Source organism: Apiospora marii (genome assembly GCF_038362585.1).
Source record: "Apiospora marii strain CBS 49790 chromosome Unknown utg000002l_segment0_segment0, whole genome shotgun sequence".
NCBI lineage: Eukaryota > Fungi > Ascomycota > Sordariomycetes > Amphisphaeriales > Apiosporaceae > Apiospora > Apiospora marii.
In genome coordinates this window covers 5,435,892-5,463,509 of record NW_027117373.1, presented here as the reverse complement: position 1 = coordinate 5,463,509, position 27,618 = coordinate 5,435,892, and the positions used below count along the sequence as shown (strand labels likewise).

The window sequence follows — 27,618 nt, the reverse complement described above, 5'->3', positions numbered from 1 at the left end:
GCCTGCTGCCTTCCTTGGATGTAGTAGCCGTTTCTCAGGCTCCTTCTCCGGGGTCGAGCCCTAACCCTCCGTTACCCGTTGTCACCATGGCAGGCCAAGACCCTGCCATCGAAAGTTGATAGGCAGAAATTTGAATGAACCATCGCCGGCGCAAGGCCATGCGATTCGAAAAGTTATTATGAATCACCAAAGAGCCCCGAAGGGCATTGGTTTTTAATCTAATAAATACATCCCTTCGTGAGTCGGGATTTTAAGCATGTATTAGCTCTAGAATTACCACGGTTATCCAAGTAGTAAGGTACTATCAAATAAACGATAACTGATTTAATGAGCCATTCGCAGTTTCGCCGTATAATTGCTTATACTTAGACATGCATGGCTTAATCTTTGAGACAAGCATATGACTACTGGCAGAATCAACCAGGTAACTATCGTACGCCGGGGATGGCCTGCACGGCGCCCGAAGGCACCGTGAGAGATATTTAGTTACCGATCGTGCACCGGAGTGCGAACACTACCAGCAGCTCTAATCGTTGGCTTGCGCCGCGGATAAACCCCCGAGAGGGCCAAGCTGCTGGGCTGGAACTTCCACCTTTCCCCTCTGATTTCTCCAGGGCGTCGGTCCACCGCACTCCAGGCGCCTTTCGACGCTTGGGTGTGATTTACGGGCCCTAGAAGGAGGCTTCGGCCAACCGCTGCAGGGCAGCGGCCGGCTTAGTGTCTCCCGATGCTCAGCGAATAGGTCTAGCCAACGGCCAGTTATCCACAGAACCGATCGGACGGCCTTCAGCGCGAAAAGTCACCTGAAGGTCCATCGTCCATCCTAGATATGGTTGCTTGTGTACCGCCTAGGGGGGTCGCTAACTATTATGCTCATAAGGGAGAACACGCAATAGAGAGCAGTCAAATATGGAACAGTTGAGAGAAGGCAGAGGCTTGGGCGCCGCAATTGCTTGCTTTGCTTGCATTTTCTGCTTCCTCATGTACCCTGCAGACCCAAATCGGGTCCAAAACCCGGCTCAGAGGGTTCTGTGTCACGGAAATAATTTCCGAAAAAAGATTTGTATGGGAAAAAATGAGTCGGAACTCATTTCCCATACAAACCATTTTCGGATCTGCACAATTTTTTCGTACTTAGTCGTTTTCGGCCCTCGCGGTTTTTGTGGGCTTACCCTGGAGCGCGCCAGGACACCCACCCCGATAACTCGAGATCCAGGCCTCGCACCGCGACGGCGACGGCGCCATCCTACGCGCCTCTTCGTGGGCTCTCCGCTGGTGTTGAGCTCGTCGTCGTCCACGGCCCGTGGGCCTCGCTGTCGCCGATTTTGTCCCCGCTACCCTGTGCCACAGGGTAGCTACCGGGTAAGCTACAGGGTAGCTACAGGGTAACCCCCCCTCGCGGACAAAATCGACCATGCGCCGGCGACGGCGAGGTGCAGGGCGACGGCAGTGTGCCCGGCGGGTGGCCACGGGCGGGACGCATCGAATGCGGGCGGTCTCGTCGCCGCCGAGGGCTTCCTGCGGCCGTCATATTTTTTCGGAGCCCGCGCTCCAGGGTAGCTACCGGGTAACCTACAGGGTAGCTCCAGGGTAACACCTTTGGCACGGGCGGTTGTTTTGCACCAGACACATCCGGCCAGACACACGGGGTGTATTTTTACCGGTCGAATCTGGGCGGCGCTACAGGGTAGCCAGGCCGGCTTGTGCGCCAGGACACCTTGGGCCGTATCTCGGGTAAGAGGGGGCGCAGGGGCACGCCGTGTGGTGCGTTCGGCCGCGTAGGCCGCGCCCGGATGCCTGAAGCGCCCTTCGGGCCCATCGCCGTCGCCGTTCGTGGCGTACGGCGGAAAAAGGCGCTCGCTACAGGGTAGCTACAGGGTAGCCGCGGGGGTCGGACGCCGAAAGTGCGAAAGGCTCGTTAAATCGAGAGGGAAAGGAAGTGTGCTGCGTACTCGCGCGGTGCTGCTCTACCGATCCATACCAGAAAATCGTCGAAACCCCCCCGGTTTTCGAAAAATGCACTTTTCGTCGGACTTGGTTGGGCATGCTCACACATTTTTGGTTCAACCTACTTATTCAGATTTCGTCCCAGGACACCTTTGTAAGTATTTTTATTCCTTCGAGGGCGACTGCCTCCCCGGGTGGCCCATTCGATAGCCACGGTGCAGGAGGGCCGGCCGGCATCCGTACGGTGCCCGTCGGCCTCGTCGCCGCCGCGTTTTGGCGGCGGGAGCAGATCGTTACAGGGTAGCTACAGGGTAGCTACAGGGTAACCCCCCGACTACTGGATTCGGCATATGGCGACGACGAGGGGGCGTATGCGAGCGCGGAAACGTGCTTTCGGCGCCCGTGGGCCCCCCGCACCCGTAAGACGTGCGTATGGACACCTCCGCCGGCCGTGGGCGCGCGGTTCTCGGAAATAGGTCGTCGCTACAGGGTAGCTACCCTGTAGCCTACCCCTGGAGCTTACCCTGTAGCTGCAGGGGAACCCAGCCCGCCCTCGGCCGGTTTTGCTGCCCTGCCCCAAAGGCCACCCGCCCGTTCCAGGGTAACCGCCCGCTTGCCCGCCCGGACACCCCAACCCGAACCTCCCCTAACCAGCGCCCGTACGAAGCCCCCGCCTGGTGCCTCCGGCTCTCTGCCCTTATCCCACCCCCGCCGTGTGCCCCCCGCCACCGGCCTTGCTGGAACGCACCCAAACTCACGAGCTACCCTGTACCCATACCCATACACCACACCCAAGTCCCACGGCTGCTACCCTGTACCTACCCTGTGGCGGTACCGCTCGCCCGGGTACCCGCAGGTCCTAACCACTAACCGCCCTATAACTACAGGCCTGGTGCCCTATATCTACAGCGCTTGTGTCCGCTGAACGGCCGCTACCGGGTACGCTACAGGGTAAGCGCGCGGAACACACGCCCCAGACACCCACTAACCCGAAAATCTCGGCTGCCTTATACCCCTCCAGGAAAATCCACCCCCCTAAAAGGGCGGCAGCTCACCCGGCGGTTTCGCCAGATTTTTCCTCAACTACCCTGTACCGGCCGCCGGGCCCCTTCCCAGGCCCCGCGCAGGGGTCGGCACCCCCTGGGCGGCCGCCTTGCAGGCAGATGCACCGGTGGCACCCCCGCGGGCGGCCAGCCCGACCCCCATATACACCTGCGACCCAACTCGGGTCCAAAACCCGGCTCAAGGGGTTCTGTGTCCCAAACGTAATTTCCGAAAAAAGATTTTGTATGGGAAAAATGAGCCCAAAATGAGTCGTGCGTTTCCCGGCGATCCAGAGGCCGTGCGGGGTCGAGACTAGCCTAACTTGACGCGTAAAAATCGGGCGACCTCCCCGATCCCGTCCGCGATGCCGCTGCGGCCCTACAGCGCCCGCAATCGTCGATGGAAGCGCGCTACCCTGTACCACAGGGTAGGCTCCAGGGTAGCTCCAGGGTAGCTCCAGGGTAACCTACAGGGTAGCTCCAGGGTAACCACGGTATATAACCGCGCGTGGCTTTGCGAGCAGGCTCGCCAGCGGCACAAGCGCGACGGCAACCGACTCGCCGCCTTGGGATGCGCCGGTTGAGCTGCGCCCCGATGCCCCCAGACGCCCGGATCCGGATTCGGCATTTTCGGATTTGGCTGGCAAATTTGCAAAACGCGAAACGGGCGTTTTGGGCTCTCCCGGGGTACTTGTTGTGTAGAGCGCGAGGCGGCGGCCTGCGTGGCAGTCTCCGAATAGCGCTGCGTTGCCCGGCTGGAGAAATATCCGCCCTCTAACCTCGCTACAGGGTAGCTACCCTGTAGCTGCGCACTCGCAAGTATGTCGACGAAGGGACCACCTGCGGGAGCGAGCCTGCGTGCGTGCGAGCCGCCAGGGAAACCGCCACGACCCGGTATCCGCCATCCCACGCCCGCGCACCTCCTTCGCCCAAGACACCATCCCGCACCCTCGCCACAGGGTAACCACCACAGGGTACCGCCACAGGTAACCCCATCGACCACCCCGCCATACATCCCGGAAGCGTAAACGAAACGGGCTCTCCCCGGCCAAAGCGACGCCCTTCTCCCACCAGGCGCGCGGCGAGAGGTCGGATCAGCGGCCCCGCGTGCCCCTACGGCTGGTGGTTGCAGCGATACCAACCCCCGAAGGTCGTTACAGGGTAGCTACCCTGTAGCCGGTCGGCAGCAGACACGTCCTGATTTTCACCAAGTCCCTCGGTGTTACCCCTGTAGCTACCCTGTAGCCGCACCGCACCCGAGTTACCCTGTAGCTACCCTGTGGCTGCACACGCGCGCGACCACGTCCGCCTTTCACCAAGTCCCACGCCTGCTACCCTGTAGCCGCCACCGCACACCGGATCGCACCAAGTTACCCTGGACCTACCCTGTAGCCGCGACATACCAGCCAGCCCGCTGCCCCGGAGCTTACCCTGTAGCGCCGCCGCACCGCACACGTCCAAGTCCACCGGCCGGTCCAGGGTAGCTACCCTGTAGCCGCGCCCGGCCAGCCCGTTCGACCAGGTCCGGAAATCGACCAAGTCCAACCGCGGCTACCCTGTAGCGGCACGCCACTCCCCGATAGTTATCGAGCGACGGGGGAGCCTGAGCGCATCGTGCCGATACCGCGGCCCGGCGTCCAACGTCCACGACGACAGGCTGTCTCCGGCTCCGGCACCCCGAGCTCAGCATCACCCAGTCGGGTGTAGCCCAGGTCGTTCTCGAGGTACTAGGCGCACGAAGGGATCGACTGCCTAAAGCTGTCTCGCGTCCCCGTCGAGCGCCTCGAGATAGGTGGCTGCTAGGTCGTATATGTGCACGGCGCCGCCTACGCAGAGGGGGCCTTGGGGGTCCAAGGCTTAGCCTCTCGGGGGGGGCCAGCAGCATCGACTTGCTCGTCGCCATGAGGTCCGCCGTCGTCCGCGCCAGTGGGTGGCGGCCCACGCCGTACGCGACACGGCGACACCGAGGTACACGAGGCCTTTGTCGTTGGGATGACGGCCTTGTGCAGCGCAGTGTGCGGCCAGGATACCACCAGACCGTGAACGCAGGGGCTCGACGCCAACCACATCTACCACGTCTGCACAGTGTACTTCTGTTCGAAGACGACGTCATGATGGAACGGGTTCTCTGGATCAACCTGCGTGCGGCACTGAGCCGATCAGGCGGACGCCGACTGCGCCCGGACGCCGACCACAAGCAACGAACGACTGGTACAGGAAGGCTCCGCCATCAACGGACTGCTGGCTCAGAGTGACGAACTCACATCTACCATAAGTCGCCAGCTTGAGACGTGGCCCGGCGCGCGGACCTGTCATCGGGCAGGGGAGCAACAGGCCGTGGAGTGACTGGCCGGACAGCAGGGCGGGCGGCAGAGCGGGCGGCAGGGCGGGCAGTAGACTGCGGCTACCCTCGCCAAGGTCCAAATCACCAAGGAGGCTGAGGGCGCTGCGACAGGACCGAGAACCGCTCCCACGTCTGGACCAATGTCTTGTGGATGATGACGAGCCCTGACCTCGCTTCTCCGTAGGCACCACTCACACCAGCAACCGCAATGGTCAACTGGCATGCAGGGTTCAAGGTAGAGAAAGAAAAGAGAGAGAAGAAAAGGGGGAAAGGGGGAAAAGGAGAGAGAGAGAGAGAGAGATGAGCTTCGAGATCCGACGGCGCGATACAGCCGAGGCACATGACCACCATCTGGACCGGCCCGATGTGACCGAGTCCTCAGTCGTGACCTTTGGCGTTCGTCGTACCAGTGGTGACTCTTGATGTTTGGCAGACGGGCCCGGGGGCACGAGGGCTCGGAGACTCCCGTTGACATGCCGCCGAAGAAGGTGCGCGGAAGTACAAGTGAAGGCAGAGAGCAGAGAGGAGGGCGGGAGACGTCACCGGGCATTATTCATGGCCTGTCTCGGTTCACCGGAAGGTGGACTCAACTGGCGACAGAGGAGCTTGGTAGCAGGTACGTCAGACATACCACGCTTGGAATCTCCATGAACACAAAGCACCAATCGATCAACCGACGGCCGGTCGGGGATCCTGTGCGCAAGCAGCGTCGGGATGAGCTGCTCATCTTGACTGCCAATGCCGTCCCGTCAAGCTTCGTTGGGCAGTTCAACGAAGACGCGATCAAGGCCTGGCGGCACAGCAGTGAGACGTAGTGCTATACAGCTGACCTTGGGACGGTGGGAAGTGTTGGCGTTGCCGACCTACAGATCCAAAGGCACGGATGGGTCGCAACGGCAGGCTATCCCATCTCTGATCCAAGGTCATGCACTCACCAAGTGGCCTCAGAGATGTCCCATGCCATTTGCACAAGGCCGGTAACCCCCTGTGTTGCCTCTGCTCATCGTCCGGTGGAATCCGAAAGGCCTGTCCCTAGCATACCAAGCTGATCACCACTGGAGTCAAGTGCGCGGGCAATGCCAGCGGAGAATGCGATGGCAAAACATCAAGCCATGACTCCGGATGCGTCACGGCATCCGTTTTACAGCGGGCAGCCATGCAGCGCGTGCAGCCGTTGCGCAGGAAACCGGGAGGTTCCCATCAGCAACCGATGGGTCGCATCCTCGACGGGCCCGGGACGGGTCCAAGAGCCATAGCGTGTGTCTTCAAGGGCGTTCGCGCAAGCCTTCGGCTTCTTCTTCACCACCAGGAGAATGGACCCATGAATACCATGTGCATTGACATCCTGTGCTGGGAAGGCCTTGGCGGTGCCGGCTCGTGAAAGCGCATCGCATCAAAAACCATAATCATCAATGACTGTATGGTTCCCATCGGGGTCTCAGTAATGGTCTCGGAGCACTGGTGTCAGCGTGGCCACTGCCCAACTCTTCGCCAGGCAGTGTTGACCGCCTTGGTGACAAGACGTTGACAGCTGTCGCACTCTGCAAGCATGGGACACAGGCCTTCGGATGGTCAAACCCATTGACGTGCATCATCAGCCGCAGCAGCAGGAGACGGAAATGTCGCAACCGTTTAAGTCAACCAATCGAACGACATCAGTCACGACATATCAGGTCCCATTGACTGCGCCTCGATGAGATCAAAGGCAGCACATAGCGGCACGTGAGTACGAGATCGCAGAGGATGTAGACAGTCTCTGTAGGGTGTGGACATCCTCTGCGATCTCGTGCGCACGTGCTGTTGCGCCATCGGCGGTCTTCCCAAAGTACGGCGAGCTGGGCTGCTTCGGGGTCATGGTAGCGTGCCAAAAGCCTGCATCGTAGCGGTAGGCTGGGTGATTGAATGAACGATATTTCAGGCTCCTGGAAGCCTGCGAGGAGACTTGTTCGAGGAAAAGTCTTTCTGACTCTTACTTGCGCGTGTGTTGTAGCACTCCAGACGATGGCGTGCTGAACTTCTCATTTGCCAGCTGTATTGCCTCGTCGCGTTGCAACTCGGCCCATTTGGTCGCAATGCGGTAGGCAGCAATGGCAGCGCGACATTGATAGACGTCGGAAGTCATGAGGAACCCTTTGGCCTGGGTGGTCACGTACTGAGGCCGGTTTGTGAAAGGTCTCGGCTCCAAAGCATGGGTCGTATATATCTTGATGGCATCAACTACAACTGCAAACACAGTGGTGTACGCCTTGCGGTCGTATGTTACTGAATCTGGCACCATGAAGTGTCTGTCGTAAGCTGTACATTGCTCGGGTACCCAAGGCGCCATCGTACGTCACTTGTAGCATGGCGTTTCGTCATTCCCCTCAGGCCCATTGGTCTCCAAGAAGAAGTTGGGCGGTATGGTCAAGGGTTCTTTAATGAAACAATCCGACCGTCAAAACGATACAGTACAGCTCGGTTCAGGCCTTCGGGAGGAGAGCCGTGACAGTGATATGGTCTTGCTGCATGCAAGGTGCCATCTGTGAGATGATATAGGTTCGTGAATGCAGCCCCCGACTTGACAGCCATGTGTGCAGTATTCAAATCGTCCCCGCCTCGGAGCACGTTGAGTATCGTTGAGTATGCAGTTCAGACTGTTGCTCCTTGCGTGCGGCTTCATGCAGGTACTGAAGTCGGATGGAATCATTCTCGGAGAAGGAGAGATGAATTGCCAATCGCTCACTCAACATGGATCTGACCTCCGCAATTCTGCAATGGTGGCCGGTAATGATGGGCTCGTCTCGTACGGAACTTGTGGAATGGAGGATAGATGTTGTGATCGATCAAATGTTGTATGAAGGCAGCGTTGTACACGCCTGTACTCGAGCTTGTGGCTTCACATGCAGTCGCTCTGCCTCGGTTCCGGAGTCCGGTCGCTTTCGAGTAGGTTGACTTATTCTGCGATGCTTTATAGGGTTAGCCGTATTGAGACAATAGCAACACTAGTGGGACAACATACTCCTCGAATGCCCGTGAGATCTGGGCCGCCTCTGCTTGCGGATCGCCTAATGTTATTCAACTCGTCCGGTGTCGCGCCTCTGATACAATCCTCGACAGGCTCCGCTGACGAGCAGCGACGTAGCTGGCCACAGGGCGATTGGAGAATGAAGCAAAGGGACTGGTCTGCACATTGTCGCGTTCCCGATTACGGCGGTCGAACTCCTTGAGAGTGGCTGGAGTCAAGGGTACCTCGCTGAGGTTGTCCCAGAACGATGGTTATGGTCGTTCCGGATGCACAACGCAGCGTGCTGTACCCGAGGAAGTATCGCTTAAGGAGTCTCGTGTCACGGTCCGACGGTTCCGCTTGCGCTGGGGAGGTGATGATGGGGAACCATGGAGGTGGTAATGATGGATAGGCGAAGGGGCCGGCATGTGCTATGGTATACGCCATGACTGGATGGAAAAGGAATTGATTGTGGTTCTATACAATATGATGACGTTCGCCAGAGACGTCTTCGCAGACTCAACAGTCGAGGATGGCAGCATTCCAGCACGACCCGTAGAGCAGGCTAAGGGAGGAAGGCTGCGGGAGGCTGCGGGGCCCCCGTTTTCAGCGGCGATGCTGTGGAAACCCCATTCTTACCCGCGCGGCCCGCCCTTGCATAGTGGACTAATGCCTGCATGCTCACGTGTGTACATGTTTGACCACGGAACTTGTAGACAGTCCTTCTGGGACGGTGGATGATTGGATGGACTTGTGCAGCCCTTGCGTACTGCGAACGAAAGATATTGATCATGTATGGATGCGGGGACTCCAGGAAAACCCTGACGGTGATGTTGATGAGACTGGGCTCCTGTGGCGCTGGGCTCAGACCGGGAAACCCCTCTTCCGCCCCGAAAAGGCGCACTGGTATCGTGCCCGCCAATTCGCCCCGGTTTCAAGCCCCTTCAGCCACCGAGAATGTGGGATGATGATGATGAGAGCCAGTTCATGCAGACTGTGGTGCTATGCTAGCTCCGCCCTTCGGCAGACCAGAGAGGGAGAAGCTGGCGACGAAGGGATTCGTCGCTTAAGTGGCTGGGTCGTTCGCGACACCTGTTATCGTCTCATTCGACAGAGAACGCCCTTCCCAACCACCTTGTGGACCGAGAGAGAGATGAAGTCAACCTGGAGTCCGACCGGAGTCCGACCGGAGGCAGGGCCTCATGCAGACAGACGATGCTCCTATGCTACCTACTATAAAAACTTGGATTCCATCCGCAGATTCGATCCGTACGGCCCTCGGTGTACCTCTCACAATGCTCGTCGCGGTAGCCATCCACCGCACTGAACTTGCCGCATAAGCCTGGTGCTTGCTACCGCATTTTCTCCATCCTTCCAGCTGACCTGCAGTTCGTCACTTGACACACTATGGTCCTTCCCTGTGGGCCACTCCCGATACCGTCCAGCGAAAGGAATGATTCTCTTCATACGTTGATCAGTTTCGTAGTGCAAGCTCCTGGCCACCCATTCTGACCAGCTTGATATGTCTCATCCCCTTCACGACCTCAGCATGAGCGTCCACGTAACTGATAAAGATAGTGGCGAGAAGGGCCACGGGCAGAACCTGAACGAAGCCCCAAGTGTTCTCCGATGACGTAACGAGTTCCTCGTTCGAGCTTCGGAGGTCGAACATATACCAGATAGTATATACTGCATACCCAACCTGAAACATGACCTCGACGGGGTAGAATCCGCCGCCATATACCCAGAGACTGATGAACTGAAGAACCACCCAAACGAGAAAGGTAGCCGTGCCAAGAGCAACAACAGTCAAAGCATTGAGGGCGTATGACCACCAGTTCTGGGTACTGCAGAGCGATTTCCAATAGTCGGCTGTTGCATCGCACAATATCTTCAGGATTCGCTCGTGGATTTCCGAAATGGCATTATCTACACCGTTGCTACCGGGAGACGAAATCTCGAGGAGCATAAAGACGGCGAACAGGGCCGTGCCAACACACCAAAGCCAGTCGCTCTGATCTCGTGCATGGGTGAGGTAGCAGCGTCCGGGCGGGTCTTAATTCCAGTCTTCATCCCAGTATTGCTCTTCTTTGGCGATTATCATAGCCTGAAAGGTGGCAGAGAGGGTCAGACTGGCGAAGATACCAAAATCCCTGATCCAGGCCTGTCCAAATTCCCACCTCGCTACAATATCTTCTTCCTCTTCCATGGCCTTATAGCCCGACCGCAGTCGAGATCCCGAGCGGTGCAGCCTATGACCATTGGTTGCATTTTGGCTGCTCGCCTCGAACTGTGCGGTGGTGGTACTCGATCCTCGGGCTGCGAAGAGCGAACTGATAGTCAGCCACCAGCAGCTAATTGCGATCTGCTCATGGTAAAATGGGATGGTGTCCCATTGCATGAACGCGGCGATCACGATGCCGGCGCCGGTTACTATCTGGACGTCACAGAGAGTTCCTTGGAGATGTGAACAAATGAGGTGCAGCTTGTGTATGCTTCCAATGGGACGGTTGGCAAGAGTCGAGGTGGTCGCCAGCCAGCGCCACCGTCCCTCGTTATGTGAGTCCTTCCACCATTCAACAGTCTCGAAGCAGGCAACAATGATGGATACCAGGAGTGTCGTGTAGGCGTAGATGACGAATCCAAGCAAGACCTAGCCGCCCGCTCTGTCAGTATGTCTTAAAGGACCGAGGGACGTTTCGGAGCTATGCGCTCACCCCGATCCCAGCAATGTCGCTATCCCCTTTCCATGTTCCGTAGCAGGGATAGGCGAATTCTTCCGACTCGAAGAGATCCCGGATACTGTTCTTTGAAGACATCGCGAGTTTGTCAGACGGCGTCGGCATCCATGGCCTGTCACCGTTGTGATAATCTCTACCTTGCTCAACATGCTTATCTGGCTGCCTGACCCCAGCCATGACGACGCAATGCGATCGGCCATCGCTTTGCTTTTTCTCTCGTAGCCACTCCACAGTAGACTTCCTCCCCCTCTTCGGAAATGGCCCTGGAACTAACCATTCATTGCATGGAATATTAGCGTATGCGGTTGACCTCTTCGGAAATGGCCCTGGAACTAACCATTCATTGCATGGAATATTAGCGTATGCGGTTGACCTTATCTTGACCGGGGTCACTGAGAACAACAGTCATGGACCTTCTGTGATCAGCTCTTCGTAGTTCCCGTCTTGCAGTCATCCCGATAACCTTGGCCAATGATTCCTGTGCAAGTCACTCGCTCGCTCCGACCTCGCATAAGGTCCCTCGAACCCAAGTCGTCACACATCGCGCCATATGAACTCGTTCTCGAGTTCTTCGCATTCTTGATCCAAGTCTACGCCGTAAAACTAATTGAGCCACGTTGGGTGAAGGAAACCGAGCCACATCCGACTCCCCCAAAAATGGCTGGTGGTATCTCTAAGCAGACCGTGTATACTGTTATACAGGGCTCGGAAAGTGGCTTGAGGCCGCGGGTGCTGGTGGGAGTACTGGTGTTTCGATCTTGAATGATACGGGAAGCAGAAGGTCCAGCACCACACTATTAAATTTGAGGATTGATCTGTGGACAATATTTCCGAACACTGTCGTCTCCCTTGTGCAGCATGCCCAGTTCGTGCATTGCCGGATCGGATCTAATTGTGCCTTCAGCCGGTCGCCTGTGCTCCCGATTGTTACGCTGTCCACTGACCAACCAACCCATGCTTTAATACCTATGATATATCACAGCTGTTACACAACCGCAACGGATGTAGTATTTCACCGATGGAAGAAAGACCATGTCGCGTACCAGGTTCCCGCGTCGCGTGTGTAAACGCGTCAGGAGTCCTTGTATGGTTGTTTGAAATTCTCCTTTTCATTGTATCATTCATTCCCAGTTTCCCAGCACAGAAACCCAACCTGTCATTACCACTTGACCTGGTTAAAATCAAACACGAGACACGATGGCTAGACAAGCTGCTGTTCCCAGGTCAGCTCGAGCCTCGAAGTCTCGAGGCACTGGCCTCACAAGGCCGGCCCGAGTCTCAAAGCCGCGACAAACTAACCCTTCGAGATCACGACGCTCCTCTTCTGAATCCCAGAACAATGCACCCAACGTAAGCAGAATATATCTATACTAGACAGTTCCGTTGCCTTATCAGTACAACTATTCAGCAGGACCCAGTTGTTCTCAACATCACGAACTCGGAACAAGTGACGGTCTATTTTGAGCCGACCACTTCTCCCAGTCACGACCCGGAGCCCCAGTCCGACCCGACGCCGGACGTTGTCGACCCACCTGACCAGCCCGATTCGGCATTGGAAGCCACAGATCTTGAGCAGCATCACTACGAATTGCACAAGAGGGTGTTGCTGCGTTTCTTGTTGCGTGATGTACGCGGCTATCATGCCATTCCTCTGACGGGAAATTTCCCCGAGGAGGAGTTCTTCACCAACGTGCTCGAGGAATTCAAGAAGAAAATGGGGGACGACCCCATTAGCGCACAGCGGTTTAAGTCAGCCCGTGTCTTGAGGGACTACATGGTCGGCCTCACCAAGCGTGCTCCTGATCTAAGATCAACGACTCCCGACATCATTTTTCCTTTGCACCCCAATGACAGGAGCCGCGATCCGCGAGCGACCACCAACGAAGGCTTGCAAGTTTGGAAGGCCATGCTGCACGAACGCGATGTCCGGAAAACCGCCCGCCAGTTCTTGCAAAAGCTTCACGAGAGTGCAACCTTTGGCAGAAGAGACACTAAGTACCATACTTTGGATGACCTCTTCCCGGAATTGGGAATTGACAATGAAGGCGAAAGGGCCAAGCAGTACAGGGACGGCAAAGCAGTGTCGCAGCGACTGAAATCAACTTTGAACAAACTCGCGTATAACAAGAAAAGAAGAGGAAGGTTGAATACGGTGATCCAGGCCTAACTTGGATAGCGGTGCGATAGAACATATATGGTTGCGGAGGAAATCAATTTCATTTTGTCATGTATATCACTCCATTTCCATGACCTCTGTATCTAGCCACATAGGCAGGAAAATCAATGTCGAGGCAACACGCAGGACTGATAGCACATCCATTGTAAACTCGGCTGGAAACAACCCGAATTCAACCCTTCACGACGTGCTCTGGCGGCTGATGACCTTGTTTCTTGTTATTCAAATGGCAAAGCCCCTCAATCTTGCGAGTTGAAGCGAAGAGTCAAGGGAATTTACGAATGCGTTCAAATAATGCCGCGGTTGCATACTCACCCACCTAGAGATGCGTCTTCTCCGAAACAGAGGTGCTTCGTCAAAGACTGCGGGACGACAGCTCGGTCGCCTTCTTCGTCTTTGCCATTTATGGTTGATGACGTCCAGAAAATGTTTGGAGCCACATGACTTGTGTGACTGCGGACTTCGTTGGACCATTGGCCATAACCAGATTACAGAAGACAAGAGCGATTGCAATGGGCACGGAGTGTCAGTACCTAGCAGGAATCAATCGAAGCAGGTGATAGACTTATGTCGTGCACGAGACTGCTCTGCTGGAATCAAAGCAGTGCGATTGACGCGCAAGGCGGAATCCTAATTTGGATCAGGGGTTTCCTGCTTCTACTCTTCTATTGCATCTCTGCCTGCATCAGCTTATGCTTATTTGCCCTCCATTTATTCCGTGTTGGCTTCGTCGTTCGCATCGGGGTTGTCGCTTCTGTGGCCCGTGGCTAGGCGGGAGCGATTTCGCGGGCGCCGGCGTTCAAGCTGAACCGCAGGAGCTCCTGGTTCCAGTTGCATGGAACTTCTGGGAAGCTGGGTCGGGCAACCTGTGATCTTCCGGAAGCATAACGGTCATGCCGGGACTTGCGATGCCCGTAAGTGATTGAGAACAGCATCAACTGAGGATCGGCGAAATACGAGTTTGGCGGGTTTTGCCATGGGCAAGGTGGAGAATGACGATGGGGATGCATTGTTGACACATGCGATCTTGAAACGTGGGGAGCTGGCGGCGGCCCCTATCTCAATCCCAAATCCAAATCCAAATCCCAATGAGTGGGCAGCGGGCGTGGCTCATTCACTGGCTCAGGTCCTGTGCGACAATGACGGCCGCCACAGTTGGTCCTTGGACTTTTAGCGGGGTCCGAGGCGCTGGATAAGCGGCATGTTGAACGTGTAGCTCTGCAATGACGGCGGCTGGGCCCTGAATTGCTGATAGCCGATAAGGCTTCCGCCGTGGAATTATGACGTACCAACTGGGCAATCGAGTTTTTTGGCCAAGGGGTCGCGTAGCGAGCGTTTGGTCATCTCGCGGAACACGCAGACAGCTCCATGCACATGAAACACACGGCAAGCCAGAAATCAAGATGGGTGATGGAAGACAGGATGATGTGGTCGTGCCTGGGTGGCTTGGGATCTGGCTCGGGGCAGCACCAAGCCATTTGCAAGCCCAATCGTCCCCGCTTTGGCTGGTGTCCATCAGGAACTTGTTACTCGTAATGACTCCAGACCTGGGGGCCCTGCTCGATTCGACTGGAGATCTTGAGCCAGCTCGCCTGCCTTGCCTGTCTGGCCAGTTTACTCCTATCTTCTAAGAATATCCCGGTTTCTACCACGTGAACCCAGGGCTCCAACTTACAAACTCAACTCTCCCCAAGAAACAGAAAAGGCATCTGATCAGTAATTATCGCAGACTATCATTTCCTCAATCCAGGAATATCAAAAAAGGACCTTCAAATGGGTGACTCGGGTGAAGTGAAGATGCAGGATTCCGTCCACCAGGCGGGCGGCGGTCAACCCAGCGCAGACCCCAAACACCTCCAGGAGCTGAATGCTTCCGTCCTGCCACACCTGGAACAGCTCTTCAACCGCCACGCCGGGTTCGACCAGAAATGGAGCAAAGACCAAGTCATCGCGTTTTTACACCACGTGCAGGCCGACAAGGTCAGCGACCCGTCGGACAACCTCGCCGCCCAGGATAGCCTGGATTACCAAACTTTTTTGCATTACATGACCTCGTCGGCGGCCGATGCGCTCGCGCCCGTCCGCGAGGAGGATTTCACGTGGCCCCTCAACAGTTATTTTATCAGCTCCAGCCACAACACCTACCTGACGGGCAACCAGCTGTCCAGCGACTCCAGCACGGACGCCTACAAGAACGTGCTGTTGCGCGGCTGCCGGTGCATCGAGATTGATGTCTGGGACGGCGACGGCTCCGACTCGGAGTCGTCCGACACCAGCAGCGATGAGGAGGAGTACGCCGAGAAGAAGGCCATCCGTAAGGGGAGCAAGAAGGAGCGCTTGGCCAAGCACATCCCCACTTCCATTACCAGCCGGCTGGAGAACACCTCCTTGGGAAAACGACTTGAAAAGTATACGTCGAGCCACGAGAGCGACAAAGGTGCAAGCAAAGATGCAAGCAAAGAGGCAACCAAGGATGCCACCAAGGATGTACCCAAGGATGCACCCAAAGATACACCCAAGGACGCGACCAAAGACGTGACCATCGGCGCTGGCAAGGATGCACCCAAGGATGCACCCAAAGAGCCGGCAAAGGAGGTGACCAAAAACGCGGGCAAGGACGTCCCGACGGAGGCAGGCAATGGGACAGACAAGGCCACGACTATGAACGCGAGTAAGGAACCGACCAGCTCTGCAACAAGCGACGGGACTGGTGCCACGGACACGTCGCTGGGGGCGGATGCGTTGCCCCCCATTCAGAGGACAACCAGCCCCCTGGCCATTACTGCCGAGCCTCGAGTGCTTCACGGCTACACGCTGACCAAGGAAGTCTCATTTCGCGATGTCTGCCGCGCCATCCGAGACGACGCATTCACTGTGACTGACCTGCCGCTCATCGTAAGTCTCGAGGTGCACTGTTCCGACGTTCAGCAGGAAGCCATGGTCAACATCATGAACGAAACCTGGGCCGAATTCATGCTCCCGCCGCCCGACGCCGACTGCAAGGTGCTTCCCGCGCCCGGGGATCTGAGGCGCAAGATACTGGTCAAGGTCAAGTATGCACCACCCCCGACAGGGTCTGTGTCCATGGAGAAGCTGGTCTCCGGTTCCTCGGCCACCTCGACTACTTCGACCGCCACATCCACCGAGCGCCTGGCGCCGCCCAAAGCGGACGAGAAACCCAAGAAGCCCTCCAAGGTCATCCAGGCCCTCAGCCAGTTGGGCGTCTACACGCGCGGCGTCACCTTCAAGTCGCTGGCCCAGCCCGAGGCCCAGATGCCGACGCACATGTTCTCGCTGTCGGAGCGCGGCGTGCTCGAGGTGCACGATAAGCAGGCGCCGGACCTGTTCAAGCACAACGAGCGCTTCATGATGCGGACGTACCCCTCGGGCATGCGCATCGGCTCCTCCAACATCGACCCGCCCGTCTTCTGGCGCAAGGGCATCCAGATCGTCGCCCTCAACTGGCAGAAGTGGGACGAGGGCATGATGCTGAACGAAGGCATGTTTGCCGGCACCGGCGGCTACGTCCTCAAGCCCGAGGGTTATCGCGGCCAGAAACCGGTGGCCACGACGGACGACGCCCCGCCCGTCACGGCTACCGGCGAGGTCGTCACGGAGCCCCTGGGCACTGGAGATACCCGCATGCTGCATCAGACTCTCGACCTGAAGATCACGGTGCTCGCTGCCCAGGACCTGCCGATGCCCAAGGAGGGAGACAACCCGTCCGGATTCAACCCGTACCTCAAGATGGAACTTCACACGGAGCCCCATTATTCCGAGCTGATGAAGCAGCGTGAGCATGCTGGCAAGGCCAAGGAGGGCGAGTACAAGGCCAAGACCAAGAGCAAGAAGGGCATCCACCCAGACTTCAAGGGGGACGTGCTCGAGTTCAAGCAGGTCAATGGCGTCAATCCGGAGCTGGCATTTTTGCGGTTCGTGGTCAAGGACGACGAGTTTGGCCACGACGACCTGGCGGCCTGGACGTGCATCCGGCTGGACAGGCTGCGGCGCGGGTACCGGTTCATCAAGCTGATGGACAAGAACGGCATGGCCAGCAAAGGGGCCATCTTGGTCAAGATTGAGTACAAGCTCTCATGATGATCTGGTCTAGAATTATCTGATCTAGCAATAAACATCACCACATAGCCGGCTGGTGGGGGGGTTATCTGTTAATAATTGGCTGCCAAATGGAGACAACTTGCTGTAGTAACTTTGAATAAAGGCTGTAATGACGCATATGGCGATCGACTATCTACCTGTATCTATTACTGTTCCTGCGTTCATGATACCAAGTCCACTGGGAGGTCTGATGCGAGAACTGCGTAATGATGGCTGTGTCACGTGAGGTTTGAGGCATGATACAGTTATTCGTCACAGCATGGCGTGTCTACAAGTAGCTAGGATTGGCAGTAGGATCGCACTTCCAGCAGCGCGGTCGGCACGCAGCGGCACACGAACCCGGTTATCCTGTTAGCGGCGGACGATCTGTGACCTCATCGCGCAGCAAGCGCGGGCTGCCTCGAGACAGGGAGCAAATGCACATTGACATATCCAAACCACGGGGGTCGGTCTGCCCAGCAGATGATCGCCCAACCGTCTCTGGCGTCACTCACCATTTTGGCCATAAACCGAACATTCCAACAAACTCAATTGCCCCTTTTGCCTGACACATTCCGCGCCGATTCGAACAAGAACTGCAACGTCAATGGAGCCGACTACCGAAAAGAAGTCCAAGTGGAGGGGGGTGTTTTCCTCCAAAGACAAGCGCAAGAGCGGGGACCCTCGCCCGGGTCTCATTGGGCCGCACGACCAGCACCAGCACCAGCCAGCGGGGGACTCAGCGTACGGCAGCAGCGAGCCCAGCACCTCGTTAACCACGACCGGCGGAGATTCCAATCCCTCCAAGAGCGCCAACAACATTGTGCCTCCGCCTCCGCAAACAGCAGGCCTGGCACCCCCGACGAGCCTGAACGATGGCAACAATGCTGCAGCGGGAGGGCCTTCTTCCCACACCAGTCCCACCATCAAGCGGGAGACGCATGTCAATCCAAACAGCGGACAAACGGTAACGACAACCACCACAACGACTACGACAACCACGACCGTCACCGGGCCCAATGGCACCACCACCACAGTCGAGAAGCCCAATGCGCCGGGCGCTGTGGCCGAATTGTCCACGGTGAAAGATGGCAACGATGATAACGCCGCCGATTCTCCAGCAGTACCGCCGTCGGAACCCAGCCCCATCGAGCAGCGACGGCGACCGAGCATCGAGACGCCCGGACGACGCGTCATACCACAGCGTGAACCCATGACGACGACACAGCAGCCGGCTTCTTCTGCTTCTTTAGAACGCACCCCGACCATACCCGAGCGCAATGCGAAACGGCGCTCTCTAGATGCCGGCACAGCCGTGGCAACAGCCAACCAGCAAGACGTTCTCTCCGCAAACACCAACAACAGCAATGCTGCTGCCTCACAACAGTTCTTGGGACGCAGCCCATCGGGGCCGGGCAGCAGCGGCGGCAACCTGAATTACTCGTACCCGGGGCGCAACCAGCGCCCGCAAGAGCTGAACGATTCGACTGGCGCGGTTCCGCCGCCGGAGCAACAGCAGAGACCGGAATACCAATCCGATCGCCCCAGGTCGACGTTGCAGAACTTGAAGACGGCGGCCGCAGGCCTGCATGTAAGCAACCATGCATACTTGCCAACAAGCTCGCATGTGGTCATGGTGACAATTACTAACCCAATTCCCTTCTTCAATTGCAGGGCGCCGGAGAGACTCTACGCGGAACGTTCAATTCGACGGTCGACCGACATATACCGTTTGGCAACACGAACGCCGACAAGAACCAGGCGACGATTGACGCCGGGCGCTACGAGGTGGCCAACCGCCGCTTCTACCACCCCGACGACCTTCAGCAGGTACAACAGCAACAGCACCAACAGCACCAACAACCGAATTACGGACAACAAGCAGATTACACGACGAGCAACGCCACGCCAACGGGAGGTGGTGCGGCGGCAGTACCCAGACAGGAGGGACCGAGTAGCGGTGATGGTACGAAAGAACCACGGGGGCTTCTGGAGCGGGCTTCGGCCAGCCGGCTGGGCAACTTTATCAACATCGCCGCGAATCGGCCATTATCAACATCAAGCCGTGAATTGGCGGCGCAGCAGCAGCAGCAGCAGCAAGAGGCGGCCGAGAAGGAAAAATCGGCAAGGCCCAGAGCGAAGTTGCAGAAGCGAAGCAGCTCCAAGCTCAGTGTAGTGGGAGAATGAACAGCCTCCTGCACCACTGTAGGGCCCATGCAGTCTGAGACAATCTCATTTAATAATAATGGACATTCACACGCTGCAAGACGTCTGCTCGCCTGGACGGATGTCTCCCTAGGTTGGGGATGACGGTAAACGAGGGGCACAGAAATCATGTACAGTAGTAGTAGCGCTTTCAGTTTAGGCTCCAGCGTGCACCAACCTACGCCAACTTTCTTGATTCCCAGTAGGTCTCATAGAAGATGTAGTCCAGATCAATTGATTCCCGTCAACGACGTCAGCCAACTCCGCTCGGTCTGGGCAGCCGATGGTGGCCTCCTTCTTTCTTTGAACGAGATCAGGACCAAAACCATGTCGACTTTCGACGGCGTGGTTCACGAGTTTCCCGACATCGCCATCGACTACTTCCGACTCCGGGCGCGCCCGCAGCCGCCACGCCTCTGCCTCCTGAGCCATGTGCACAGCGACCACCTGGCCGGCCTGGAGACGCTGCGGGGCCCGTTTGTCTACTGCTCCGCCGCCACCCGAGAAATCCTGCTGCGCCTTGAGCGGTACCCGTGCCGCATCAACTACGCCAGCGGCATGCTCGAGGCCCGGAAGCAGACGTACAAGCACCTCAAACACATTCTGAAGCCCATTCCGCTCGAGACGCCCACCCAGCTGGAGCTTTGGCCGGGCAAATATGTCCAGGTCACGCTGTTTGATGCCAATCACTGCGTCGGCGCTGTCATGTTTCGTAAGTGGCCCGGCATAAGGTTCAAAACCCCATTGGATGCAATTAAACTGACTGCGACATTCCACAGTAATTGAGGGCGGCGGAAAAGCAGTGCTCTATACGGGCGACATCCGGAGCGAGCCGTGGTGGGTCAACAGCATCGCACGCAACCCGGCGCTGGTGGAGTATACGCACGGCATCAAGACGCTGGACCGCATCTACCTGGACACGTCGGTCCTCGACGACTACCCGCTCAAGACCAAGGCCGAAGGGCTGCGGGACTTGCTCATCCAGGTGGCCCGGTATCCGGCTGACACGGTCTTCTTCGTGCAGGCTTGGACCTACGGCTACGAGGATGTTTGGGTTGCCTTGGCCAAGGCGCTGGATTCCAAGGTGAGTTGTTGTGATGCGTGCCTCCCAGTTGGCAATGGCTGCATTGCATTCGGTCGTTGTGGCCGTGCTGACCGGGCGAAAACTAGATCCACGTAGATGCCTACAAGATGGGCATTTACAAGTCCCTCGTCGAAAGAACGTCCGAGGACTTGTTCGCCAGACAAGTGCATCTGGCGAAAGAAGCCCCCTATCTGGTGGGGTTCAGCTGCGCCAACAACCAGCATGACGGCTGCTTGACGCTGGACGAGAATGCCCGGATCCACAGCTGCGAAAAAGGCACGGCCTGCTCCGTCGTGCAGAACCAGCCTGTCGTCTGGATCAAACCCATCGTCTCGCGTCTCCCGGACGGCCAGGAGATCGCCGAGGTGGGCATCGGCGGGGGCGGCGGAGACCTGGAGCGGGAGGCCGAGCTGCAGTACATTACGGCGGACAATGTCGATGCGGTCATCAGCATGTAAGTAACGCAGACACCTTGATCGCTTGTCCTCTTCATGACTGACGATTGGATGGGATGGCAGGATCCGGGATCTGAGTGGATTCCCCGTGGAGACCCGGGAAGCGGCCATCACACGGATACTCTCATCCATCGCCAGTGGTCGCAATGCGTCGCTCAACATCGACATCGACGACTTCTCGGATGATGACAAGATGGAGGCCGACTTGGTCAAAGCCGTGCGATCGGTCGTGACGCGCGTTGGTTCCAATGCGAGCGAACAGTTGGGGCAGAGTAGAAGCGCGCAGGGCGACCACAAGGGGGGTGGTGGTGCAGCCTTGCTCCCGACAACCATTGCGTTTCCGTATGCCCGCCATTCTTCCTACCCGGAGCTCCGTCACCTGGTAGACACTTTCAAGCCGAAAGACGTGTGGCCATGCACCGTTCACGATGAGGACTGGTTCCGTCGCGGCATCACTATGAGGCAACTATTTGGACAAAGTTGCTCCGAGGACATCTTTGAACACGATGCGCTTATGGAACAGCGTCGCGCACAATTGGCCAATTCAATGGCCGACGGACATGATCATGGTACACAGGTCTCTGATATGTCTTTGGACATGCCGTCGCAGCTTCATCCAAGTGAACCATACACTGACATCGAGGGGATGGGAGGCTCGAAGCCCATCGCTTCGCCCTTGGTGGGGTCAACGGACGACTGGGTCCCTGCGGCTGCATTCAGCCGATCCGTGGCGGGAGTCTCCAACCAAAGCCTTGATGAAGGAGGAAAAACCCCACGCATGGAACAACGTGAGGCGAAATCGTCATCTCGTCCTTCTTTCCGTGACGAGGATCTCCGGGAGGCGGCATTCCAGACCATGCAGCGCAATGCTGAGGGGTATGGGTGGGCTCCCATCGAACTCATCTCCACCACAGGGCACCATAGTGTGCTCGATACGGACCTGGGAAATCGGCAAAGGGGTAAGTGTGGTACACGGTGAGACTGTATTCGCCAGTACGAGAGCATCATTGAGCCTAGACACATGCGAACGGGATAGCTGTTTCTGGGGTGCTGCAACTACAGCAACTGACACCGTTTGAAGTATTCGCAACTATGAAAGGTCTATTTTGAGAAAACAATTTCAGTTTCACTTCCATGTGTTCCATTGTTCCAACTTGCCCGCTCTTTCCTGCTCTGCCGAGCCACCTAGGTATCCTTGGAGACGATAGGTACGTCGGCGTTCTTCAGACTCAGCTTGGAAAGCAAGGTGCGAAAGTGCGGGTTGTTTTTGCCGTGGAGCTTCTCCAGAGCTACCACCTCGGCCTGTTGGGGTCATTAGCAACTAGGTGTGTATTGACACATGGACACGTCGGAATGGGATGCGATGAAATCCTTACCTCCAACTGCGACTCCAACTCGAGAAGCCATGTCCTGGTCTCCTTCATGGTCCCTGACTCCTCCAGGAGCGACAGGATGTACGTCTTGGACTCGCGGGCCAGCGAGCTCACGGACGGACCAGCGGAGGACCGTGCCCGGAAGATGCCCATGATCTTGCGGAAGGCGGCGGGGTCGCGGCGGGCGCAGACAATGAGCAGGTACGAGAGCTTCTCCTCGTCGAGATCCTCGCAGAAGCCCTTGCCCTGGGCGTAGTGCTCCGAGTTGAGGTTCATGAAGTCGTCGCGGACCTGGAAGAAGCGGCCGAAGAGGCGGGTGAAGCGGGTGAAGGTGTCGCCGCGGGCGGCGCTGGACTTGGACTCCATCAGGATGACGATGAGCTCGAACATGGCGCCCGTCTTGCCGTCGACCATCTCGAGGTACTCCTGCTCGGTGGGGCAGTGCGAGTGGAAGCTCCAGTACAGGTCGTAGCTCTGGCCGACGTGCATGCGCAGCAGGATGTCGGTGAAGGCGGCGTGCGTGTTGGCGTCAAAGTGGGAGTGCACCTTGGCCAGCGCCTCGACGAATAGGTAGGTCGAGCTGTTGAGCGACTGGGCGAGGCCGAAGACGGCGTGGGTGGCCGGCCTGCCCCGACGCAGGGGGGACTCGTCCTGGATGTCGTCAATGATGAGGGAGACGTCGTGGAGCATCTTGATGATGCCCGTGATGACGTCCAGGCTCTCGCTGTTGATCATGAGCCACTGGTTCAGCGCCTCGATGAAGGTGGTCCGGAAGCCCTTGGTCGGCAGCGTCGCGATGTACGTGCAGGGCGCGTCCACCGGCTGCGTGCGTGCCAGGGAGAGCATGTCGGTAGTTAGTTCATGGCTTGAGTCTTTGCCGCCGATGTGGACCTTGTCCAGCAGCGACGCCGTGGCAGACGTCGTTTCGACGCGAGATGACTTGTCCATGGTGAAAGGGGAGGAGTCGAGGGCTGGCATTGGGGTGCGAAGCGATTCTTGCTTTGCTTCGTGTTGAGGAGAGAAAAATGCATGCTACTGCCATCCGCTCATCACGGGCAGACTTATATGTGACCAAACCAATACCCCTATACCCCCACGGACCTGGGACGCCGCCCCAAGAGCCATGTTGGACAGATGACCACGACGCCCTCAACTCACTCGACGACTCGGCAGATCACCGTTACATCCGTTTCAGACCCTGTGCTCCCAGCAAACAATGCGATGGGCCTATGCATCTTGTGTACAGCGGGTTCCGTCCATGATGACCTTACGGGCGACCCGGCGGCTATGATGGCCCACGATGCCTGTGCCCGTTGCAGGACAGTCGGGTCCTCCCGAGTAGGACATAATCACATCGTGTCCTTCGCAGATACTCGAGCGCTGCTCCGGGTCACACCCGTCTTCCAGCCTCCTTTTAATTTGCATCCTTATCTTCCTGTGCCACGTCAAAGGTCACATACATGACCGTGACTTTTGTGTACTCGCGTTTATTAAGCTGCAATTGCCCTTCTTTTTGCGCCATGGCGGGCGGCCACCATATCGCTGGACCCTCCCAGCTGGGGACATGTAGTTACACGCACTTAGTCTCTGTCCTTTCGACAAAGCCTTCCGTCTTTGCTCTCAGCCCAGGCCTCGCTCCCCACCGCTGTCCTTCCGTAGAAGACCCGATCCGGGTCATATCGGTTCTTGATCTCGAGGAGGCGCTGGTAATTTTCGCCGTAGAATACCTTTTGCCATTCTTGTTCGTTGGGGTCCCCTTCGTTCAGACTGGAGCGTGACGTTAGTAAACATCATCTTCCTCTCGAAAGGTCATACCTGGGGAACTACGTACTATGCTGACCCGCCGCCGTCGATCAGAGCTGCCAACTTGGGCACAAAGACGTCCGTCATGAGTTGTTGCAGCGCGGCGTTGTTCTCGGTCTTGTAATAGTCGTACAAGCTGGTCCCAGAGAGAGTGTGTGTCAGAGACAATCAACTAGTATTTTGGTTCTTGATGTTGGGAATATGGGGATAAACTCACGTTCCGACAACGAGACTAACAGAGGCGTCTCGGAAAGCCGGGTTGACAGCGTTGGGGACGTCGGGCGCCCGGGACACGTTGAACGAAACCCCGGAGATCCAGGCGCCATCGTGCTCATCGGTGATTTCCTGCAAAGTATGGGCGAAATCCTCGGCGGCGTTGAGGACAACTTTGCGGGGTATCAAGCGGCTGCCGAGTTGGAACGTCGCGGTCTCGGTGAACGGGTTCATGTCGTGGTAGAAGTCAAGGAAGGTCGGGAAATCGGCCGAGTAGTATGCTGGAAAGAAGGTTAGCAAGGTAGATCCGACACTGATCAGACAGAGCAAAGGACCGGGAGGTTTGGCAACGCACTGTACTTGATCTCAAGCTTGTCTAGCTCGTCCAGCAAAGGCTGGTGTAGGGCATCCAGGTCCTCCTTGGACATGCCGAACCCCACCGCCGGCGACACGGAGAATGTGGCATTGTTGTTGAGCCATGTGCTCGTGGCCCCCGCGTCCAGCAGGGGCGGCAGGCTGGAGATGTAGAGACGAATGGCCTCATAGTACTTGTCCTGCGTGATGCCTTCGTTGGTCCAGGTTAGGTTGGCTCCGGCCGTGATCCGGTCCTGATGGGCCTTGACGGTCAAGGCGATGACCACCCCAAAGGTGCCGCCTCCGCCTCCGCTGAGAGCCCAGTAGAGATCCGGGTTGGTCTTGGGGGATGCTTTGACAATCTCGCCGTCGGCCGTGACCACTTCCCACTCGAGAACCTGATCGGCCCCGAGACCCAGGGCGGAAACCGTCAAGCCGTGCCCGCCGCCTTGGGTGTAGCCTCCGGCGATGCCGACGCTCGGGCAGGTGCCTCCCACCACCACGAGCCCCTGATCGTGGGCGGCTTGGAAGGCGTCGCGGAACTGCGTGCCGGCAAACATCTTGAGGGCCTTGCCCGTGTAGTGCTCGGACTCATAGTCCAGCACCTCGACCCCCTTGTAGTTGTGTGTCCGGATGGCCAGGCCGCCGGCGCCCGTCGACTTGCCCAGCCAGTCGTGCGCGGTGTTGCGGACGACGAGCCGGATGTTGTGCTCGGCGGCAAACGCCAGCGTCTTTTGGTAGTGCGAGGGGTGCGTGGCGTCGACGGCGTACTGGACGTAGGCGCCGACGACACAGGGCGCCTCCCGGGCAGAGAAGGGACTGCAGCTCTCGTTGGCGTAAAAGGGCGCCATGACCGACGAGGTCGAGTCAATGTGCGTATCTGGGTTGGGCCAGGCCGCCCGGAGGTCCGCGCAGCCCTTTTCGCTGTAGGTGTTGGTGCCGTGGCAAACAGAGGCCAGGGGCACCGTGGCTATGAGACGCCCGTCAACCGTGCTGTTGAGTTCTGCCCATGCCTTCTCGTCGGGCCAGCAGGCGTCTCCGGGGAAGCAGCGGCAAGGGGCGGCCGCCGGAGCAGCATCCGTGGAGACGCTTCGTCCTCGGACCACGCTGGCAAACAGAAGGCCGGAAACCAGCGCCCACCATGTGTATGGAGCACCTCGCCCGTTACGATGAGTCATCATGATGCCGGGTGAAGTCCAATGGATACGGGAAGAGGGGAATGAGCCAGTGAAGAGATGCTTCCGCAAAGGCGACTTGTGGAGGGACACGCATCGTACAGACTTGCCCCCGTGGCCATTTTATCTATCCATAGAAAGGACTCGATTCCGAGACCAGTTGCACCGTCATGACGGCGGCTAACTCTCACCGCTGCCTAACTGCGCTCGCCCGTGGAATCGTGCGATCGACGGCGTTGGCGATTCGACTCGATCATGGCTATGTTTGTCTTGTCTGGAACGCTACCGTAATCTTACACACCTAGCCACCAGAAGCCGTACATGAAATGTGGGCTCTCGATATGCACGTCAGCATTTAGACTCTCCCGACGGTACACGCATGTAAGAAGTAAGCAATTAATATTGTTAGATGAACAACGTTGTCAGTCGTGTGTTTATTGGTGGAGAGGCGAGAGCGGACGGACTCCAGGCGAGCGAATGATTCTGATTTCTGATTCACAGGCAGGGTAGGGCATAGAGCGTGGCCGTCCAGAAGGCCCAGAGCTGCCATGTACGCCGGTCTCTCATCGTGCCCTGCCCTGACGCTGGCGGGGTCACACAGCGATAAGCGACCAGGATGCCCAATGCGACGGTAGGCAGCCCCCACAGCCGCGGCCCCCAAATGAGCGAGCACACGACGGACCAGAATAGGACGGGCAGGGCAATGGTCCACCGCGCGAGGCGGTCCCCCAGCACGAGGGGTGCCGATAGGCGACCCCTGCTCCTGTCCCCCGCCACGTCCTTGAGGTCCTGCACTTGCATCGTCGCCAGGATGACCCCGCTAATCACGACAACCCAAGCCATCCCCAACGGCGTCATCTTGGTCTCCACGCTGCCGCCCGCACCCACGCCCCCGGCCACCTTAAGCGAGCCCAGGTTGTAGACTCCGAAGGCCGCGGCGATGATGACATTGCGAAGGACCCAGCTCTCGTCGCCGCCCCGGAGGTCGTTGTACAGCCACGTCAGAACAAAAAGCAATGTCGTCTCGACGCCGACGTGGAGCCAGAAGTGGTTCGCGGCCAGGACCAGGGGGATTGCGAGCAGCATCGCCTGGCGCATCTGCGTCGACGTCAGGAGCCCACGAGGCACGGGCCGCCACGGTTTGTTGAGCGCATCCTCCCGCACGGAGTCCGGCAGCCGCTGGTTCGCGAGGTCGAAGATGAGCAGGTTGGACCAATTGAAGAAGATGGTGGCTGGCAGGCGCAGTAGCAGCAGCAGCCGTAGCCGTAGCCGTCGCTGGTCGTCGGTGCTAGTGATGCTGCTCATATCGCTACTGCTGCCCGGCGGCACGGCTAGCAGGGACCCTGACAGGGCGCCAAACACTCCGAAGGCAGTGTTCGGAAGAACAAAGGTGGCAAAGTCATCCTCGGTGATGAGCCAGAGCAGGTGAAATATGGTCCATACACGATTTGGTAGTATCATGATGAAGCCAGGGTATTGCAATTGAACGCGAAGGTGCCACAATGTTTTGGAACAGCAGATTTATGGTGTCACTTGCCGAGAATCCAAGATCCAACCTCGACAGACCACCGACTCGACAGTATTGGTATATATAGAGGGATAGTAGTGTATCACTGCTCACATG

General features: G+C 57.7%; 11 protein-coding genes across 11 annotated transcripts; 6 read left to right on the top strand and 5 right to left on the bottom strand.

Moving 5' to 3' along the window:
• Positions 1 to 4,891: 4,891 nt before the first annotated feature.
• Positions 4,892 to 5,245, top strand: PG985_003447 (uncharacterized protein; the record flags this gene model as incomplete). Its single annotated transcript, XM_066823216.1, has 1 exon — positions 4,892 to 5,245. The coding sequence occupies one exon, from the start codon at positions 4,892 to 4,894 to the stop codon at positions 5,243 to 5,245; it is 354 nt and encodes a 117-aa protein (XP_066690648.1).
• Positions 5,246 to 5,756: 511 nt separating this feature from the next.
• Positions 5,757 to 6,149, top strand: PG985_003446 (uncharacterized protein; the record flags this gene model as incomplete). The annotated part of the gene is made up of 1 exon (XM_066823215.1): positions 5,757 to 6,149. One exon carries the CDS (start codon positions 5,757 to 5,759, stop codon positions 6,147 to 6,149), a length of 393 nt encoding a protein of 130 aa, XP_066690647.1.
• Positions 6,150 to 7,303: 1,154 nt separating this feature from the next.
• PG985_003445 (uncharacterized protein) lies at positions 7,304 to 7,612 on the bottom strand (the record flags this gene model as incomplete). The annotated part of the gene is made up of 1 exon (XM_066823214.1): positions 7,304 to 7,612. One exon carries the CDS (start codon positions 7,610 to 7,612, stop codon positions 7,304 to 7,306), a length of 309 nt encoding a protein of 102 aa, XP_066690646.1.
• Positions 7,613 to 9,791: 2,179 nt separating this feature from the next.
• PG985_003444 (uncharacterized protein) lies at positions 9,792 to 11,136 on the bottom strand (the record flags this gene model as incomplete). Its single annotated transcript, XM_066823213.1, has 3 exons — positions 9,792 to 10,336; positions 10,463 to 10,970; positions 11,035 to 11,136. The coding sequence occupies 3 exons, from the start codon at positions 11,134 to 11,136 to the stop codon at positions 9,792 to 9,794; spliced, it is 1,155 nt and encodes a 384-aa protein (XP_066690645.1).
• Positions 11,137 to 12,255: 1,119 nt separating this feature from the next.
• Positions 12,256 to 13,225, top strand: PG985_003443 (uncharacterized protein; the record flags this gene model as incomplete). The annotated part of the gene is made up of 2 exons (XM_066823212.1): positions 12,256 to 12,408; positions 12,470 to 13,225. 2 exons carry the CDS (start codon positions 12,256 to 12,258, stop codon positions 13,223 to 13,225), a joined length of 909 nt encoding a protein of 302 aa, XP_066690644.1.
• Positions 13,226 to 15,031: 1,806 nt separating this feature from the next.
• Positions 15,032 to 17,332, top strand: PG985_003442 (phospholipase c; the record flags this gene model as incomplete). The annotated part of the gene is made up of 1 exon (XM_066823211.1): positions 15,032 to 17,332. The coding sequence occupies one exon, from the start codon at positions 15,032 to 15,034 to the stop codon at positions 17,330 to 17,332; it is 2,301 nt and encodes a 766-aa protein (XP_066690643.1).
• A 607-nt stretch (positions 17,333 to 17,939) lies between these two features.
• On the top strand, positions 17,940 to 19,519 carry PG985_003441 (uncharacterized protein; the record flags this gene model as incomplete). Its single annotated transcript, XM_066823210.1, has 2 exons — positions 17,940 to 18,923; positions 19,007 to 19,519. 2 exons carry the CDS (start codon positions 17,940 to 17,942, stop codon positions 19,517 to 19,519), a joined length of 1,497 nt encoding a protein of 498 aa, XP_066690642.1.
• A 345-nt stretch (positions 19,520 to 19,864) lies between these two features.
• PG985_003440 (Artemis protein) lies at positions 19,865 to 22,034 on the top strand (the record flags this gene model as incomplete). The annotated part of the gene is made up of 4 exons (XM_066823209.1): positions 19,865 to 20,249; positions 20,317 to 20,621; positions 20,708 to 21,075; positions 21,140 to 22,034. Coding segments are annotated over 4 exons (1,953 nt in total), but the record flags the coding sequence as incomplete, so codon positions are not given.
• Positions 22,035 to 22,261: 227 nt separating this feature from the next.
• Positions 22,262 to 23,397, bottom strand: PG985_003439 (uncharacterized protein; the record flags this gene model as incomplete). The annotated part of the gene is made up of 2 exons (XM_066823208.1): positions 22,262 to 22,378; positions 22,453 to 23,397. 2 exons carry the CDS (start codon positions 23,395 to 23,397, stop codon positions 22,262 to 22,264), a joined length of 1,062 nt encoding a protein of 353 aa, XP_066690640.1.
• Positions 23,398 to 24,029: 632 nt separating this feature from the next.
• Positions 24,030 to 25,997, bottom strand: PG985_003438 (FAD binding domain-containing protein; the record flags this gene model as incomplete). The annotated part of the gene is made up of 4 exons (XM_066823207.1): positions 24,030 to 24,216; positions 24,281 to 24,388; positions 24,470 to 24,746; positions 24,821 to 25,997. 4 exons carry the CDS (start codon positions 25,995 to 25,997, stop codon positions 24,030 to 24,032), a joined length of 1,749 nt encoding a protein of 582 aa, XP_066690639.1.
• A 492-nt stretch (positions 25,998 to 26,489) lies between these two features.
• Positions 26,490 to 27,455, bottom strand: PG985_003437 (UbiA prenyltransferase; the record flags this gene model as incomplete). Its single annotated transcript, XM_066823206.1, has 1 exon — positions 26,490 to 27,455. One exon carries the CDS (start codon positions 27,453 to 27,455, stop codon positions 26,490 to 26,492), a length of 966 nt encoding a protein of 321 aa, XP_066690638.1.
• Positions 27,456 to 27,618: the final 163 nt, after the last annotated feature.